At 37.6% G+C, this 12,955-nt stretch overlaps 1 protein-coding gene across 1 annotated transcript; it reads left to right on the top strand.

The window, feature by feature from the left end:
• The first annotated feature begins 8,744 nt into the window (after positions 1 to 8,744).
• Positions 8,745 to 10,675, top strand: LOC148561389 (uncharacterized). Its single transcript, XM_088489364.1, has one exon. The coding sequence runs from the start codon at positions 8,759 to 8,761 to the stop codon at positions 10,673 to 10,675; it is 1,917 nt and encodes a 638-aa protein (XP_088345490.1). The 5' UTR covers positions 8,745 to 8,758.
• The last annotated feature ends 2,280 nt before the right edge of the window (positions 10,676 to 12,955 follow it).

Raw genomic sequence — 12,955 nt, 5'->3', positions numbered from 1 at the left:
TGGAACAATTGGAGGAAGCTCAAATTATCCAAGAAGAAGAAGTACTGATTGAAGATTTAGGAGATGCTGAACCTGATGCATTCACATATTTGCTATTTTAACTAGTTAGTTTAGTTGGTTTTAGCTTAATTTCATTTATTATTACTAGAATAAACAAGCAATTTTGTGAGTTTTCTCTACATGCATTCATAAACCAAGAACTAGATGAAATTTGGCTTACTTCATGCAAATGAATTAAGAGGTTTATAAACAAGTTGATTTAAATGATGTTCTTGAAATTCATTGCATAAGATGGAAAAACTTTGAGGAAGATTCTTTGGTTTATGTTAGGTGATGAAGAAAGAAAATGATGGAGCAAGAATTAGAGCAAAAAGGGTTGAAGATGCATCAATCTTGACAAGGAAACAGAGCAAGGAAAGAAGCTTGAAACAGAGCAAGGAGAGAAGCTTGAAACAGAGCAACAAGATGAGGGTCGAGGGCGTTTCCAGGCAGGAAATAAACTGGCGTGTTCCCTGGCAACACCCATAATAACGCCAAGACAAAAATGTTGGAAAAAGGAGTTCACTAGCACGTTGTTGGTGGAGTGTTTCTTGGCAACACCAGCAACAACGCTGGCCACTTCAAATTCACCCCTAGAGAAGGCTCGAAAGCGTTGCCTAGTGAGAAATGAACTGGCGTGCTCATCAACAACGCCAGCAACAACGCTAGTCCCTGCAAGGTAGCTATGGAAAATGACCTTGGGCGTTGCCAACTTGAAATTGAATGTGCGTGTTCCTTGGCAACGTAAGGCCAAGAAATTGAGCCAAGGAGAGCTCGAAGGCGTTGTTGCCTTGAAGTTGAGGTGGCATGTTCATCAAAAACACCAGAAACAATGCCAAGGCTAAGAAATTTGGGCCAGGGGAGGATTAGGCGTTGTCATGGGCGTGTTTGGCAATAACATCAATAATAACTCCAACCAAGACAGCTTGACCTCACTTCCTTCAAGGATGAATAACTTGAGTTACGGAGATCCAATTTGAGTGCTTCCAGCTGCGTTGGAAAGCTGACATTCAGGGATTTCCAACAATATATAATAGTCCATAGTGAAGCATGAAATGGAAGCTCGAATTAGAGTCATCTTTAAGTCCCAAAAATAAGGAAATGAGGTTGAAATTTAAGGAAGCATGAATAGGCCAAGAAAGGGGGTCGAACATGTCGCCAAGGCTAAAATGGCCAGGCGTGTTCCTTGGAAACTCCAGCAACAATGCCAGGCCAAAAAGTTTGGGCTTGAGGAGTTGTTGAGCGCGTTGTCATGGGCGTGTTTGGCAAAAATGCCCAACCAAGGCAGCCTTACCTTGCCCACTTCAATGGAGCATAACATGATTTAGGAAGGTCCAAATGAGGTAATTCTAGTTGCATTGGAAAGTAGACATCAAGAGCTTTACAATGATATATAATAGTTTATATTGAAGCAAAGGATAGAAGCTCAAAGTTAGGCAACATTAAGCATAAAAAAATGAAGAACAAGCAAGTGTTTGGCAACAACTTGGGCAACAACTTGGGCAACAACGCCCAAGCACCAAGTCCCACTCCCAGGAAAATGCCTTGCACGTTGCCAACGTGCACTAAGGCTGGCGTTATTGATAAACACGCCAGGCCATTGGGCCAGAGCAATGAAAATGAGTCCTGTTTCCTCTGTTTGACAAGAATTCTTCCATGAAGCAAAATCAACAAGAGCAAGGCCCAAATTGCTAACCCAAAAAGAGAATTTCAAGGAGTTTTAGGAATAGTCTAAATAGAGATTAGTTTTGTACTTGAAGGACTCTTAGACACTTTTCTTTTTACACTTAGATTTTTTTGTTTTCACTACTTCTCAACCATCTTCTATTTTTTTGTTTTCTTTTGGTAATTATGAATTTTAGTTTTTAAGAACTTCTTCTTCATTCTTCATTACTTTTCTCTACCAAATTTTAATGTTTACTTTTGCATTTGTTGTTGAATTTAGAGCTATGATTCACTAAACCCCATTTTCATTATGGGGAGGAGCTCTGCTCATTTGAATGGATTGGTAACTTTTCTTTTCCTTCTCAATTTAAGTGGTTCATCTAAGAGGAAACTCTTGTTCTTCACAGATTTAATCACCATCGAGAGAGGGATTGAATCTATATGAATTATGTGGTGAACTTGAGAAAGGAGCTACATAATTCAGTTTAGAGTTCATCCTTTCATGATTTCCTCTATCAATACACTTTGGGTTGGTATGTGAGATGTAACCTCCCTTAGTTGAGATTCTGGAAGTTGTGTGGCTTGGATTAGAAATTGAACTTCATCTCTTCTCATAAACAATTAGATCACGAGAGTGGCAATTGGTTGTGTTGAGAGAAATTGAGTTACCAAGAGATTGGGACTCAATTACCCATAATTTGCCATGGATCTATACCCATGATTGAGAAGGAATTGATCAACATCAATTCATGAGAATTTGCATCTCTGATCCGTAATGATCTCTCCATCATTAATTCTCATCTCTTTTGTTCTTTAGTTCTTTGAATACCCATTACCCAATTCCCTTTTATCTTTTGCAATTTATCATTCTTGCCATTTACATTCTGTTTATCTATTTCTTGCAATTTACTCTTCTGCTCTTTAAAATTCTACAACCTTTACTTTTTTTCAATTTATTTTCCATGTCATTTAAGTTTCTTGCATTTTAAGTTTCAGTTATTTACTTTCATTGTTCTTCTTTATTCTAGTTCTTTAAATTCTTTGTCATTTAACTTTCTGCAATTACATTCAAAAAATCAAATCTCATGAATTCAAAACCATGTTTGCTTGACTAAAATTACCATTTAACTAAAGTTGCTTAATCTACCAATCTCTGTGGGATCGACCTCACTCTTAGTGAGTTTTATTACTTGATACGATCCGGTATACTTGCCGGTTGCGTGTTAATAATTCTAATTTTTGCATATCAAGTTTTTGGAAAAGATTGACAATGATTACGTGAATGGTAGTTTAGATTAAGCATTTTTCTTTTTTTTTGTTTTTTTTGTTAAAGCCCACTAACTGTTTGATATTTTGTTTGCTAACTTTAACTTCACTCTAGTAATAGAGTGTTTCATTTGTGTTGTTAGTTTGTGTGTTTGTGTATGTCAGATGCAAGGAGATTTAATCCTGAAGACGAGAGAACCCTCCGAAGGTTAAGAAGAAAAGCAGCAGAAAAAGGGATAATTGGTGAGGAGGATTCAGAAGGAGAAGACCAAGTCATGGAGGGCAACGCACATAACCCTGCTGAGGGTGTTGCCAACAATAACAACCCACCTCAAGGGAGAGTTCTAGCTTCTTACACTCTCCCAAATCAAGTTTTAGTGGTGAAGAATCCTTTAAGCATGAAGAACCTTCTCCGGTTTGATTTGAAAGCGTTGAGGAGGTAAATTTTTCTCACCCTCCCTATTATGATTTGAGTAAAGGAAAAGGTTTAGATAAAATTGTTGAACAAAGGATTGAGGTTAAGAGATCTTGTGAAGAGGTGGAAGTCCCTAGAAATAGAAGAACGAGGGTTGGTTATGCTTTGTCAAGATCTTTGGAAGCATCTTTGCCTAGGTTGTCATCTACCCCTTCACTTGAGTGGGTAAAATTCATTTCTATTAGCTTTATTGTCCCACTTGAGTATGGCTTGCTTGAAACAGATGGTCAACTTAGAATGCTTTGTGGGATGAAGCGTAAGCGAAAGATGTTTCGTGGTTGGCGTTGCAAATCAAGGCTCATTTTGGTTGATACTTCAAGAGTTGAATACAAAGGTGGGAATAGTGCTCAAATAGATGGGTCTAGGAGGATTGTTGGCCACTATATAAAGAATTCACCTCACTCACCACCCGGTTGGACTAATAATGATGATCAACCTCAAGACGGGTGTGAAAACAAAGTGTGGGATCCGGATTACAAGAAGAGGATCAACTTTGGGAGCCCCAAGCTTGTGAAGAACTCCATCAAAACTTGGCTCAATCCATGAAGAATCTTGGGGCACAATGGAGAACCAAGCATTGGTGGGAGTTCCAAGATGAATACAAGCACAAGCCACCTTGATGAGAAGCTCCCCATAAGTCCAACTTAAGGACAATAAACAAAAGTGCTAGGTGGGAGACAACCCACCATGGTAAAATCCTTTCATTTTCTCTTTTGTATATATTGGTAGAATTAGTTTAATTTCATGTTTTGTTTAGTTAGTTGAGTATGTCTGGTAGTTTAAGTATGTTAAATAAGGTTTTGTGGTGTTTTGGTAGCTGTTTGGAGGTTTGGAATGCTTGGATTGGTGCAAAAACATAGAAAAAAATTTTTGAAAAACAGAGCACCATCCACGCGTACGCGTACATGGCGCGTACGCGCACTTACAGCATCTCCGACCATCCACGCGCGCGCCATGCGTGCGTACGGGTGGATTGAGAAGTTCCAACCTCCATACATTTTCCAGAGAGTTGTGCCTGCGCCGCGCCAACGTTGTGCCTTTCGCACAAACCAACTCGCGCGTACGCGCACATGACGCGTACGCGCCACTCTCGAAATAAGCCAACGACGCGTGCGCGGCATGCGTGCGTACGCGCGGATTTCTTTCTCCCATCCACTTTTCTTTTCTTCTCCTCCTTCCATTTCTCCCTTTCTCCTTTCTTCTTCCCTTCTCCTACCCCTCATCCAACACTTCCAAACACCATGGATAACCATTTATTTTAGTTAACAAATTAGTTAGTTAGTTAGTTGATTAGTTAGTTTTAGTTTAGTTTTCATTTTATTTTCTCTCTTTTCATCATAAGTGTTGGAGTATTGACTTTGTTTACTATACATTGTTATATCCCTTATTGCATAAATGCTATTTTAGCATGAATGTTTTTAGATAATCTTTGTTGGATTCTATGATTGAGGTTATATTTTGTTACTTGGTTTTGAGTTCTTCATGCTTACCTTTTGAAAAATACCAAGTGATGAGAATTGTCTTCGAGCTTATAATTCTTTTGAATTGCATGTTGTAGCTAGCCACCATGTGATTTGAACCGTATTCTTTGATTAGGCAATCTCTTGATGGATGATGTTGTGCATTTACCTTAATGCATTGTGTTCATGATTATATCCATCCATATGTTTGACTTGAATGCTTTCATGCTTCTCTAATGCTTGTCTTACCTTACAAGCTTACTTAAAGCATCTCAAGCACACTAGGATAAGTGAAGTGCATGCTTCTTTTGTGACATAGCTTTTATGCTAATGTGTATTCTAAACCGCGCAATTTAGAATTCACACACCTAATATTTCTTAATGTCACACTAATTCACTCACCTCATTCTAGTGATTTACCTCATTCCAACAATGTATGCTTCCTTGCTTTTATATCTTCTCATCTTATGGTGTTATATTTTTGTTTTTCATAACGAATGCACCACAAGCAACCATGGAAGCGGAAGAAAGAACACATAGCAATCCGGAGAGTTGCCGTACCCCCTTGCTCATCTTTGAGTACACCGAGGACGGTGCAAACTTTTAAGTGTGGGGAGGTCGTCCGACCGATCGGCAATCTTGGGTGACAAATTTCTAACTCCAATACTTTTGCATTTCATTCTAGGATTTTAGGATTTTTACTTGCATTTTCTTATTTTTGCATATGCATACACAATTAGCTTAGTCAAAATAATGAAAATTTTTCAAGATTTCTATCTATAGGGAATGTCAATTGATTTGAGTGAAAACTTTTCATAGAACTTGCTTGAATTATATATATTGTGGAACATGTTTTGAGCTAAGAATACAAGCTTGTGAGATTTGAGCCTAACGGTGTGGTTACATCTTATAACCACTTATTTTTCCTTCTTGTGTGCATTATTCTCTTTCTATGATTGTAATCTTTGATTTGTTTGATTCTTTATGTCCATTATTTTGTGTATTCATGCATTTATGTGAGTGAGGCCATCATTTTATTAGCTCACTTACCCAAATAGCCTTACCTTTTATCTTCCTTTGTTAGCCAAATTTGAGCCTATGATTAACCCACTTTGTTCTTAATTTAGCACATTACAAGCCTTAAAGCGGAAAACGATAAAAGTCCCTTAATTTGGATCTTTAATTAGCTTAGGCTAGTGTGTGTGAGTATCATTAAAGTGTGGGAACCTTGGGACATTGGGTGAATAAAAGGGTATTTTGTATTGTTATTGAAAATATTGGGAATTGGGTACATACTCATGTATTGATCAAATGTAAAACCTTATGCATTGATGCTCTTGTATATAGAAAGAAAAAAAAATGAGAAAAAAAAAAGAAAAAGAAAAGAAAAATAATATGGAAAAGAAAAAAAAAATAGAAAAAAATAATAAAAAGGGGACAAAATGCCCCAAGGCAAGGTCCAATAAAATCAATGCATAAGTGTTGTGAAATGAAAAGAAAATGCATGAGTATGTGAAAAAGTGAAGAATGGGTAGCTAGATTAGAACTTAATTGTATAGGATGACATAGGTTAGGTGGGAAGTTTAAGCTTATCAAAGATTCAAATTTCAAGCTCACTTGACCAAATATGCATCCTACCTTGACCCTAGCCCCATTACAACCAATGAAAAGACCTCATGATACTTGTATGCATGCATGAAATAAATGTTGATTGTTAGAAGAAAAACAAATCTTGGAAAGCATGAAATAGAGGAGAATTGAGTGAATCAACCCTAAACACTTGAGCGAATAGAGTGCAAACACATCCGGTGAGGGTTTGATGCTCAATTACATGTTTTCACCTATGATCATCATTCTTCATGCAAGTTTGTAAAAATATTTAATAACTCAATTCAATTGTGGATTAGACTTGCTAGTCCTTAGCCCTTGTGCATATATGTTTCTTGGGAATTGATTTATTTTGACCCAGCACTTGCATTCATTTAGATAGTTGCATATAGGTAGATTGCATTTAGTTAGTTTTCATTGAATAAATGCCATACCCTTACTTCATTCTTGGTTTAAGCATGAGGACATGCTTGGTTTAAGTGTGGGGAGGTTGACAAACCCCATTTGTAGGGTTTATCTTGTATTGATTTTTGGGGATTTTATCACCTTTTACCCATATTTATTCAAGAAATAGCATGGTTTTGTATATTCTCCTTTAATTGTGCTTGAATGTGAAAACATGCTTTTTAGGGCTCAAAATAGCTAAATTTAATTCACCTTGATTCTATTAGATGCCTTGATATGTTTGTTAAGTGATTTAAGGTTTAGGAGGCAAAGATTGGATCAAGGGAATGAAGAAAGAAAGCATGAAAAGTTGGAGAACTCATGAAGAAATGGAAGAACCGGAAAGCTGTCAAGCCGACCTCTTCGCACTTAATCGGCCATAACTTGAGTTACAGAGGTCCAAATGATGCGGTTCCAGTTGGGTTGGAAAGCTAACATCCGGGGCTTCGAAACGATATAAGATTTGCTATGGTTGAACTACGCATGGTGACGCGTACGCGCATAGTACGCGCACGCGCCGTTGCTGCCACCTGGTTCACTTAAAACAAAACGTGGCCAGCGAATTCTAAAGCCTTGTGGGCCCAATCCAACTCATTTCTGATGCTATTTAAGCCAAGGATTGAAGGGGGAATAGGGACTTTTCATACTTTTTCATACTTTAGATGTTAGTTATCATTAGTTTAGTTTTAGCTTAGTTTAGTAGTGAGAGTTAGTTTCTAGAGAGAGAAGCTCTCTCTTCTCTCTAGAATTAGGATTAGGATTAGGTTTAGTTCAATAATCTTAGATCTAGATTTTAATTCATGCTTTCATCTCCTTCTACCTCTCAATTCCTTGTTGTTACATTCATTCTTCTTCCATTCTTTTGTTGTAATTTCCTTTATGTTGTTCTTATGTTTTGTTGTAGACCTACTATTGCTCATTCCATTTTCTTTCAATTCAATAAGAGGTAATTCATGTAGATCTTGTTTCTTTTAATTGTTGTTGTTAATTCTTTACATTTGATTGTAGTTAGAATTAATTCTTGTTATTGATTTACTATGTTTTCCTTTTGTGCCTTCCAAGTGTTTGAGAAAATGCTTGGTTGTATTTTAGAGTAGAGTTTTATGTTCTTGGCTTGGAAAGGTAACTTAGGAACTCTTGAGTTACTAATGTCCAAGTAATTGATGATTGGGATCCATTGACTCTAGTTCTCACTAATTGAATTAGTGGAGAGTTAGGACTTATGGACTAGGATTGATATAGCTCATTTGACTTTCCTTTACTACTAGATAGAGGATGATTTAATGAGATTAATCCTTGCCAATTCTCATATTGTGGTTAGTGATTAGGATAGAGATCCTTGACCACCAACCCTTGCCAAGACCCTTTTAGGCCTTAGTTTACTTTCTTGCCATTTATCTTTCATGTTTCTTATTAAAACCCCAAAAATAACTCACAACCAATAACAAAATACTTCATTACAATTCCTAGGGAGAACGACCCGAGGTTTGAATACTTCGGTTTATAAATTTTAGGGGTTTGTTTTAGTGACAAACAACTTTTTGTATGAAAGGATTAGTGATTGGTTTAGAAACTATACTTGCTACGAGAATTCATTTGTGAAATTCTATACAATCAAAAATCCATTCGTCAAAATGGCGCCGTTGCCAGGGAATTGCAATGGTGTTATGTTATTGGTTATTGTATATATGTGAATATTGTGAATATGTTTGCCTTTTGCTTCTTTGTTAGTTCTTACTAGTTTTTAGGATTTAATTTTCTTGCTTCTTATTTGATTTTATTTTTATTTTCTCTTGCTATCATGAATTCTCACTTTGGCTATGAGTGTGATTACAACTATGTTGTAGGTAATGGGGGCTACAATGAAGATGTGTATCAAGAATGGGATAACCAAAGGTGGGAAGAGCCACATGCACATGATCAATCTTCATGGCAACAACCTCCACCAATACACTATGAAGAAGAGCCATTCTTTGATGCATATCAATCTAATGGCTATGGTGAACTCCCTTGTGACTTTCAAGAACCACCACCATATGCCTATGAGCCATACCCTCAACATAACCCTCAACCATACTCAAAAGCCACTTTTCACCAACCACCTTCATATGACCCTCATCCATATCCACCATTACAACAACCGTATGAGCCATATGAACCACATATAGAGCCACCACCATCTCAACATCACCACTTCCAAGAGCCACCCCCTCCACATTATTACCAAGATGAACCACCTCCAATATATGAAAATTTCCAACCACAAGATGAATACTACTTTCCACCACAACCTCCCATGGAAGAATACTCATATCCATTGATCCAAGAGCCACATGATCCTAATCATATTATCCAAGAGGAACAAGAGTCAAGGGATCGTCTCAAGGAAGCATTGGATCAATTTCAAGCAACCATGGAGTGTATTGTGCAACAAGTGGAAAGAGTGGAAAACATAGAACCACCACAACTCTACCAAGAAGAACCACCTTCCTACTATGAACCCTCTCCCCAATTTAATGAACCCTTCCACCCACCCCAATCTCTAATGAATGAAACCCTTGGTGTTCTTGTTCAAGGGCAAGAAGAGATGAAAAGGGATGTGCAAAATATCATGGCCACCTTGGATGCGGTAACAAATCAATTAGCCTCCCAATGCTTGAACACTCAAGGAACTTCCATGGCTACATGTGGAGAATCAAATGAAGAACATAGCATGAAGGAGAGATTGGAAACTCCAGTGGAAAATAAGGGAAGTTGCCTTGTATTGGAACAATTGGAGGAAGCTTTAATTGTTGAAGACAAGGAAGAAGTGGTAGAAGACTTAGGAGATGCGGAGCTTCCATGGGAACATAGAGTTGAAGAAAACCCCTCCAAGATGATTGAAATTGATGCTAGGGAGGAAAGTGCACACCTTCCAAGGCATATCCCATATGAAGACTTGGATGGGATAGAGAAAGAATTGAGTTCCCTTGGTGATGAAGATCAAGCATCAAGTTTTAGTGGTGAAGAATCCTTTAAGCATGAAGAACCTTCTCCGGTTGGATTTGAAAGCGTTGAGGAGGTAAATTTTTCTCACCCTCCCTATTATGATTTGAGTAAAGGAAAAGGTTTAGATAAAATTGTTGAACAAAGGATTGAGGTTAAGAGATCTTGTGAAGAGGTGGAAGTCCCTAGAAATAGAAGAACGAGGGTTGGTTATGCTTTGTCAAGATCTTTGGAAGCATCTTTGCCTAGGTTGTCATCTACCCCTTCACTTGAGTGGGTAAAATTCATTTCTATTAGCTTTATTGTCCCACTTGAGTATGGCTTGCTTGAAACAGATGGTCAACTTAGAATGCTTTGTGGGATGAAGCGTAAGCGAAAGATGTTTCGTGGTTGGCGTTGCAAATCAAGGCTCATTTTGGTTGATACTTCAAGAGTTGAATACAAAGGTGGGAATAGTGCTCAAATAGATGGGTCTAGGAGGATTGTTGGCCACTATATAAAGAATTCACCTCACTCACCACCCGGTTGGACTAATAATGATGATCAACCTCAAGACGGGTGTGAAAACAAAGTGTGGGATCCCGGATTACAAGAAGAGGATCAACTTTGGGAGCCCCAAGCTTGTGAAGAACTCCATCAAAACTTGGCTCAATCCATGAAGAATCTTGGGGCACAATGGAGAACCAAGCATTGGTGGGAGTTCCAAGATGAATACAAGCACAAGCCACCTTGATGAGAAGCTCCCCATAAGTCCAACTTAAGGACAATAAACAAAAGTGCTAGGTGGGAGACAACCCACCATGGTAAAATCCTTTCATTTTCTCTTTTGTATATATTGGTAGAATTAGTTTAATTTCATGTTTTGTTTAGTTAGTTGAGTATGTCTGGTAGTTTAAGTATGTTAAATAAGGTTTTGTGGTGTTTTGGTAGCTGTTTGGAGGTTTGGAATGCTTGGATTGGTGCAAAAACATAGAAAAAATTTTTGAAAAACAGAGCACCATCCACGCGTACGCGTACATGGCGCGTACGCGCACTTACAGCATCTCCGACCATCCACGCGCGCGCCATGCGTGCGTACGGGTGGATTGAGAAGTTCCAACCTCCATACATTTTCCAGAGAGTTGTGCCTGCGCCGCGCCAACGTTGTGCCTTTCGCACAAACCAACTCGCGCGTACGCGCACATGACGCGTACGCGCCACTCTCGAAATAAGCCAACGACGCGTGCGCGGCATGCGCGCGTACGCGCGGATTTCTTTCTCCCATCCACTTTTCTTTTCTTCTCCTCCTTCCATTTCTCCCTTTCTCCTTTCTTCTTCCCTTCTCCTACCCCTCATCCAACACTTCCAAACACCATGGATAACCATTTATTTTAGTTAACAAATTAGTTAGTTAGTTAGTTGATTAGTTAGTTTTAGTTTAGTTTTCATTTTATTTTCTCTCTTTTCATCATAAGTGTTGGAGTATTGACTTTGTTTACTATACATTGTTATATCCCTTATTGCCTAAATGCTATTTTAGCATGAATGTTTTTAGATAATCTTTGTTGGATTCTATGATTGAGGTTATATTTTGTTACTTGGTTTTGAGTTCTTCATGCTTACCTTTTGAAAAATACCAAGTGATGAGAATTGTCTTCGAGCTTATAATTCTTTTGAATTGCATGTTGTAGCTAGCCACCATGTGATTTGAACCGTATTCTTTGATTAGGCAATCTCTTGATGGATGATGTTGTGCATTTACCTTAATGCATTGTGTTCATGATTATATCCATCCATATGTTTGACTTGAATGCTTTCATGCTTCTCTAATGCTTGTCTTACCTTACAAGCTTACTTAAAGCATCTCAAGCACACTAGGATAAGTGAAGTGCATGCTTCTTTTGTGACATAGCTTTTATGCTAATGTGTATTCTAAACCGCGCAATTTAGAATTCACACACCTAATATTTCTTAATGTCACACTAATTCACTCACCTCATTCTAGTGATTTACCTCATTCCAACAATGTATGCTTCCTTGCTTTTATATCTTCTCATCTTATGGTGTTATATTTTTGTTTTTCATAACGAATGCACCACAAGCAACCATGGAAGCGGAAGAAAGAACACATAGCAATCCGGAGAGTCGCCGTACCCCCTTGCTCATCTTTGAGTACACCGAGGACGGTGCAAACTTTTAAGTGTGGGGAGGTCGTCCGACCGATCGGCAATCTTGGGTGACAAATTTCTAACTCCAATACTTTTGCATTTCATTCTAGGATTTTAGGATTTTTACTTGCATTTTCTTATTTTTGCATATGCATACACAATTAGCTTAGTCAAAATAATGAAAATTTTTCAAGATTTCTATCTATAGGGAATGTCAATTGATTTGAGTGAAAACTTTTCATAGAACTTGCTTGAATTATATATATTGTGGAACATGTTTTGAGCTAAGAACACAAGCTTGTGAGATTTGAGCCTAACGGTGTGGTTACATCTTATAACCACTTATTTTTCCTTCTTGTGTGCATTATTCTCTTTCTATGATTGTAATCTTTGATTTGTTTGATTCTTTATGTCCATTATTTTGTGTATTCATGCATTTATGTGAGTGAGGCCATCATTTTATTAGCTCACTTACCCAAATAGCCTTACCTTTTATCTTCCTTTGTTAGCCAAATTTGAGCCTACGATTAACCCACTTTGTTCTTAATTTAGCACATTACAAGCCTTAAAGCGGAAAACGATAAAAGTCCCTTAATTTGGATCTTTAATTAGCTTAGGCTAGTGTGTGTGAGTATCATTCAAGTGTGGGAACCTTGGGACATTGGGTGAATAAAAGGGTATTTTGTATTGTTATTGAAAATATTGGGAATTGGGTACATACTCATGTATTGATCAAATGTAAAACCTTATGCATTGATGCTCTTGTATATAGAAAGAAAAAAAAATGAGAAAAACAAAAGAAAAAGAAAAGAAAAATAATATGGAAAAGAAAAAAAAATAGAAAAAAATAATAAAAAGGGGACAAA

This window comes from Arachis ipaensis, chromosome B6 (assembly GCF_059453495.1).
Source record: "Arachis ipaensis isolate K30076 ecotype BB chromosome B6, ASM5945349v1, whole genome shotgun sequence".
In the NCBI taxonomy this organism is placed as follows: domain Eukaryota; kingdom Viridiplantae; phylum Streptophyta; class Magnoliopsida; order Fabales; family Fabaceae; genus Arachis; species Arachis ipaensis.
This window is presented reverse-complemented; position numbering and strand designations above follow the sequence as displayed.